The sequence below is a fragment of the Orycteropus afer genome, unplaced genomic scaffold (assembly GCF_000298275.1).
Source record: "Orycteropus afer afer isolate SDZICR_OR568_19922 unplaced genomic scaffold, OryAfe1.0 scaffold00081, whole genome shotgun sequence".
Taxonomy (NCBI): Eukaryota; Metazoa; Chordata; class Mammalia; order Tubulidentata; family Orycteropodidae; genus Orycteropus; species Orycteropus afer.
In genome coordinates this window covers 6,820,614-6,827,703 of record NW_006921668.1, presented here as the reverse complement: position 1 = coordinate 6,827,703, position 7,090 = coordinate 6,820,614, and the positions used below count along the sequence as shown (strand labels likewise).

Here is a 7,090-nt window from a genome sequence, read left to right as displayed (position 1 = left end):
TATTCATTTGTTCAGCTTTCGCATGCATATGAGGTAACTAAAAATACCATGGGAGCTCTGGTAGCGTAGTGCCTAAGGCACTTGACTGCTAATCAAAAGGCTGGAAGTTCAAACCCACTAGCCACTCCTCGGAAGGAAGATGGGGCAATCTACTTCAGTAGTGATACTGCCTCAGAAACCCAAGGAGGGGTTGCTATGTGTAGGGTCCGATTCGACAGCACATAACAACAACAAAAATACCATGGCTTGGGTAAGGTGCACCTTAGTCTTCAAAGTGACATCTTTGCTCCTTAACACTTTAAAGAGGTCTTTTGCAGCAGATTTGCTCTGTGCTATATGTCATTTGATTTCTTGACAGCTGCTTCCATGGACATTGATTGTGGATCCAAGTGAAATGAAATTCCTGACAACTTCAATGCTTTATCCATTTATCATGATTTGCTTATTGGTCCAATTGTGAGGAATTTTGTTTTCTTTATGTTGAGGTATAATCCATACTGAAGACTGTAGTCTTTGATCTTCATTAAGTGCAATAATAACTAAAGATGTATTTTGGAGATGATAAAAATGTTCTAAAATCACATGTGTTGACTATAGTAACATCATTGAATAGTACACTTTAAATGGATGAATTATTTCTTCATAAAGCTCTTTTTTTTAAAAAAGAAACATAAGTCTATAGTGGGAGCAGATACATTAACATCCCACTCTAATACCATGATGATCAGTCAAAAATAATTATGTGGACAAATAACTAAAGCATCACTGAGAACCTGCATAAGTGACAATGATAACAAATGTAGAAGGATATGCTGAAAATCACCTAGGCAAGTTGAGTTTTAAAGTTTATCATTGTGACTAGGTGTTCTGGTTACCTAGTGCTGCTCTGACAAGAATATATCCCACAAATAGGATGGCCTTAACAAACAGTTTGTTCTTACAATTTGGAGGCTTTAAGTCCAAGTTCAAAGTGACAGGCTCCAGGGGCTGGGTGAAAGCCCCTCAACCTTGGGGTCCAGCTCTGTCTCCTGCTCCCAGCCCACTGGAGCTAGAGGCACTTCTTCACTCAGACAGCTGCTAGCTGCTGAGGCTGAGAAGCCCCAAAGTTGACAAGTAAAAAGGCACAGTCCCGATGTTACCAAACCACACGACAGGCCGTTAACTTAAGTCCATTGTAAGTCCCAAGGTCGGCAGAGCATAGCAGGCTGCTGAGCAACGATATGGCTACATGCAGGGTCCAAGCGTGCCATAGGCTAGAGACTATTCCCGAAGCTGCTGCTTATATACAGTAAGCAGACCACATACCCAAAGGTAGCTACTCAGCTGCTCCCAGTAGATTCCACCATGGAGTTGATTACCAGTCATGGGGAATATTACATCCAGCTGCCCAGGCACTCAACCAGGCCTAGCCAAGTTGACATACAAACATAACCATCACACTAGGTATAGACACTAATCACTAAGAAGATTTATAAGAAATGAACTTCCTCCAAACCAAACCAAATTCACTGCCATCAAGTCAATTCCAATTCCCACTGGGTTTCCAGGGCTATAAATCTTTACAGAAGCAGATTGCCTCAGCTTTCTTCCAAGGAGCAGCTGGTGGGTTTGAACCACCTACCTTTTGGTTAGCAGCCAAATACCTTAACTACTATACCACCAGAGTTCCTTGAACTCGTTCCGGTAAGCAACACAAAGAAGTTTTCCACATGTTTTCCTGATGCACTGTTTGTAGGGATAGATGAGACAGGCAGAATATTCTCAGTCCTACACCCCACTTACCATGGGGGTGACGGCCCTAAAATACCACCAGTAGTGCCTAAGGCATTTGACTGCTAACCAGAAGCCTGACGGTTCAAACTCACCAGCCACTCCTCAGAAGAAAGGTTGGGCAATCTACTTCTGTAGTGATACCGCCTTGGAAACCCAAGGAGGGGTTGCTAAGAATCGGATCTGACTCAACAGCAGTGAGTTTGGTTTGGTTTTTGGAGGTATAAACCAGAGCAATGTGGGAACAGGAGAGAAAACAAAGATGGAGATAAGGTAAAACTAGAATGACAGTGGGTAACTTGTAGCTCCCTCATTCTGAAGCCTGGGTATCTATACCCAGGAACATGAAAGATGCATTAGAAAAACATACAAATTCTAGACCCAACATAAACATGACTTTGCCTTTCAACAGTCAGAAAAGAGCTAACCAAGATGATTTTTATACCTGGCCTTCCAAAAAGGGGCAATTAAACAGAGAATCTATATCACCAGTTTGTACAGTTCCCCAGTTCCAATGTCTAGGAAATGGTCTCTGGTGCTTAGGAAAGGGAGTTACTGTGCTGTTTGGAAGAAATCCTGCTGTCACTTGTGAGCCCATTTTGAACTGAACTTGGGCTTTGTGAACTGACAGCTGCTCCAGTTTCATTATTGTGTGGTTCTTTTACCGACATTATAAAAAACCTACATTGATGTCAGTTAATCCTCACTAAAAATCCACTTTACCAATGTGGACGCTAAGGACAACCCACTACCATCCAGTTCATTCGGACTCATAGTGACCCTGTAAGGACAGGGTAGAACTGTCTCCTAGGGTTCCTAAGGCTGTAAATCTCCCGGGGAGCAGCTGGCGCGTTTGTAGCGTCACCAGGGCTCCTTGTAGATAAAGCCTGAAGAAGTTAAATAACTTGCCTGAGGCCACAGAGCTAGTAAACTATTGTTGTTATTGTTATGTGCGTCGGACCGGACTCATAGCGACCCCTGGTTAGCAGTCAAGTGCCTTAGCCACTATGCTACCAGAGCTCCCAGTAAACTAGTAGGGCAGGGATTTCTATTCTAGCAATTTGGTTCCAGAACTCCAAGTTCTTAACTAACCATGAGGCTGCTTCTGATCACTATTCTGCCTTTCTTTACTGTAATATTAGTAAAAGTAGTTCCACTGGTTTTATTTCAAAGTCTTGCAACTCTCAGACTGTTTTTTAGTTTTCAGGAGTTAATCACATCAGCTCTTCTTCACTTAAAAGCAAGCTGTAGTTATATTCCAAGTGATTTATTTTAAACTTTCTTCATTTCTTTCTTTCATTGCTTAGGAAATGCTAATTTATAACCTCACAAATTATCCTTTTGAGTTCAACAACTCAGTGTTGTGTTGTTGTTGTTATGTGCCATCGAGTCGGACCTGACTCATAGTGACCCCTCCTTGGGATTCCGAGGCAGTATCACTACGGAAGTAGATTGTCCCATCTTCCTTCTGGGGAGTGGCTGGTGGGTTTGAACCGCCAGCCTTCTGGTTAGCAGTCAAATGCCTTAGCCACTACGCTACCAGAGCTCCCAACAACTCAGTAGTATATTGCATATCCAAACATGCATCCTGGAATGAAGGCGTTAAAAAGCATTGTGCAAAACCTTTCAGGCAGTCTGGATGGCGCACACCATTTGCAGCTTTTTCTCACTTCTGGGTGTAAATAAGCGTCTGTGGCTTCTACCCTTAAGTCTACTTCACATAGAAACCACAGAAGGGCCAACGTAAAAACTTGTCTTCAGGCAAAGCTACAATTAAATGTGTCCAGTAGTCTTGGGAACAGATAAAAAGAATAAAATTGTCGTGCCCTCTTGAATTACATTACATCATTTAAGAATGGGAAGGGAGCCTGAAAGAAGTGGAAAGTTAATTTGAAAAATTAAATGAGAAATCTAACGTCTCGTCTGTTCACGTTTTGATTACTCAGTGTGCTTACAGACTGTGTGGGACTTCATCTTTAGGCAATAAAGTCACCCTCATGCATCTCAGGGAAAAGATTTAAACTTGCTTTCCGTGTCCTCTCCTCCTTCCACTATTACTTTTTCCTTTGAACTTTCAAAATCCCCAATGCCTTCCGTCCCATTCTCAAGAATCTTCCAGCTTTCGAATCGGAGAAAATTAAAAAAAAAAAAAAAAAAAGGTAAGGAAAGAAAGAAGGAAAAACTCTCGATGATTCTGCATTTTGAAAGCTCGTTTTCGTTACCTCTCCCTGGCGGACTATGGCCCTATCGGGCCACCGTAGCCGGCCTCGCGCGGCCCCAAACGCGGCGAGGAGCTGCGGTCGGCGGGACTTCCGTGTTGGCGGGATTCTGAATGCTGCAATGGCTCAGACCGTGCAGAACGTTACTTTGTCGCTCACTCTGCCCATCACGTGCCACATTTGCCTGGGGAAGGTAATAGGTGATTCGGGGTACAGTAGCAAAAAGGAATAGGGTATGATGTTGCCTGCCGGAGCTGAGGGCTGTCTCCATGCTGGGCGGGGAAGGGGCGTGATGCGCCGAAGTGGTAGAAGACGGTAACTCGCGTTCTGCTCTGGCGATGGAAGGCCGCGTTCCGAGAGAACGAGAGTGCGATGTGATTAATGGGCTCATCTGGGCGCTTTTAAGATGCGGATGACAGCGGCCGGGGTTTGGAGGGAGGGCGGCGAGAGCTGCTCGGCCACAGTGGGCGGCCTCACTCTGGCCAGCGCGGAGGTGTGGACACTCGAGCAAAACGAATCGCAACAATATTTTACGCCTCTGTGCAACCCAGTATGTTGTGTAGTGAAGCTACCCCCAGAGCACATTTTCTGGGAGCTACCCTTCACTGTTTCTTATCTCCCTGCATAACCAAGAACTGTTAATATCCTTGGGCCTACAATACAGAAATTGAGGAGTCTTAACATTTCCAAGATCCTTTTAAACTGGCCTTAAAGATGGTCCTTGCTCTGGGTTTGGATTCAAAATGTGAAAAGCAAATAGTACTGGCCCTGAATGGTATTTAGAATAAGATATGTGGTCTTTTAATTCCAAGAAAGGGTCTGGATGTACCCTCTCATTATGGTTCCAGAAATGCCTAATGTGTTTGTGAAACAAGATAGAGAAAGTACTTTTGAGTTAGAGATGGAGTTTTGAATAGTCTAATGCACTCGCGTCCTCGCTTTCATTTGCTTCTGTGCCTCCATTCGGTTTCTTAAAGAGCATTATCTTTGTCCCTAGATCAAGAAGGGAAAAGATGGGGTGCACAAGCTGAATTTTTCCACCCTCCTTTATTTTTAGATTTGTGATATGTCTCTGTTTTTACCCAAAATACAGACTGTAAAACTACAGCCGGGGGCTTAGAATTGAAAAATACAGACTGCGTTGAGTAAACATTTGCCCAGCAAATAGGAGCATCTGCGATGTTTGGGGCGGGGTGGGAGGTGGGGGGTGGCGGGCTCTGAATTTACTGAGTTCAAGGAATAGTAAGAAGTCAGCCTTTGAAGCAGCTGTTAACTCTGATCCCAGTCAGAATGAAATGCCAGCAAAATAGCAAATGTGCTGTGAGAACATTTAGGGGATGGCTTGATCAGTTCTGACTGGAGAGATCAAGGAAGACCTCTTGGAGGGTGATGTTTGCTTAGGCATCTGTTACCCTTGCCTACACATGTGGCTAGGGAGAAGGGAATATGATGTTTCTGTTTGCTAGAGTTCTCTTGTTTGGCCCCTGACATGAAGTTGCAGAAGTCATTCTGAGTAAATTTCCTCTACAGCCACCCTTAAGGAATGATAAAAATATCCTTGGGAAATAATTTTCACTTGTTCTTAGCTAATTCCGTAGTGATACCGCCTGGGAAACCCAAGGAGGGTTCACTGTGAGTCACATCTGACTCCATAGCAGTGAGTTTGGTTTTTTGTACATATTATATCTAGTTTCCATTAGTTAATCAACTGTCTTTTGCAGTTGTATTAGAAATACGTTATGCCTGTTTGATTTCCCAAACCTATACTTCTTATATTTAATAAAAATGATATCTAATAGAATACAGTGATTTACAGTTTACAAAATACATTTGTGTGGATTTAATTATTTTATTTTCTCCTCACGTCAATGCTGAGAGAACTGATTCTCCTCATTTCTTAAATAAGGAAATTAAGGTGTGGAGTCTGGTGGTTGAACTTTTATAGGTCTTGTTTGTATCTTCAGTAGATTACTTTATGAAACACATCTTTGAGCTCAGCAGCAGCAGGCAATTTTGGTGTCTTTTCTATACTGATTAGCTTTATTCTAAAAGGAAAATCAAAGTAATAAAAGTGAAAAGACTTAAGATTCAAAAACAGGCATTTTTTCTATTAAGGGAACAGAAAGGTAGTGGCTGAGGACCTGAGCTCTGCAGTCAGACTGCCTGGGTTCTAGTCTAGGCTCCACCACTTACTAGTTGTATTACTTTGCACAAGTTCTTCAGATTCTCTGAGCTTCAATTTTCCTCTGTCTAAAATGGGGATGTTAATAATATCAACTCTCCCACCCTCTTGATTGTTGTTGTTGTTGTTATGTGCCGTCGAGTCAGCCCTGACTCATAGCAACCCCTCCTTGGGTTTCCGAGGCAGTATTACTATGGAAGTAGGATTGCCCAACCTTCCTTCCGAGGAGTGGCTGGTGGGTTTGAACTGCCAGCCTTCTGGTTAGCAGTCAAATGCCTTAGCCACTACGCTACCAGAGCTCCCAACAACTCAGTAGTATATTGCATATCCAAACATGCATCCTGGAATGAAGGCGTTAAAAAGCATTGTGCAAAACCTTTCAGGCAGTCTGGATGGCGCACACCATTTGCAGCTTTTTCTCACTTCTGGGTGTAAATAAGCGTCTGTGGCTTCTACCCTTAAGTCTACTTCACATAGAAACCACAGAAGGGCCAACGTAAAAACTTGTCTTCAGGCAAAGCTACAATTAAATGTGTCCAGTAGTCTTGGGAACAGATAAAAAGAATAAAATTGTCGTGCCCTCTTGAATTACATTACATCATTTAAGAATGGGAAGGGAGCCTGAAAGAAGTGGAAAGTTAATTTGAAAAATTAAATGAGAAATCTAACGTCTCGTCTGTTCACGTTTTGATTACTCAGTGTGCTTACAGACTGTGTGGGACTTCATCTTTAGGCAATAAAGTCACCCTCATGCATCTCAGGGAAAAGATTTAAACTTGCTTTCCGTGTCCTCTCCTCCTTCCACTATTACTTTTTCCTTTGAACTTTCAAAATCCCCAATGCCTTCCGTCCCATTCTCAAGAATCTTCCAGCTTTCGAATCGGAGAAAATTAAAAAAAAAAAAAAAAAAGGTAAGGAA

The 7,090-nt window shown here is 42.8% G+C and overlaps 1 protein-coding gene across 1 annotated transcript in view; it reads left to right on the top strand.

Annotated features, from left to right (window-relative positions):
- The first annotated feature begins 4,110 nt into the window (after nt 1-4,110).
- OBI1 (ORC ubiquitin ligase 1) overlaps nt 4,111-7,090 on the top strand; it is a 64,137-nt gene continuing 61,157 nt past the window's right edge. The window contains exon 1 of the mRNA XM_007941514.2: nt 4,111-4,182. Within this exon, the coding sequence (XP_007939705.1) occupies nt 4,111-4,182 (72 nt within the window). The remainder of the gene's footprint in view (nt 4,183-7,090) is intronic.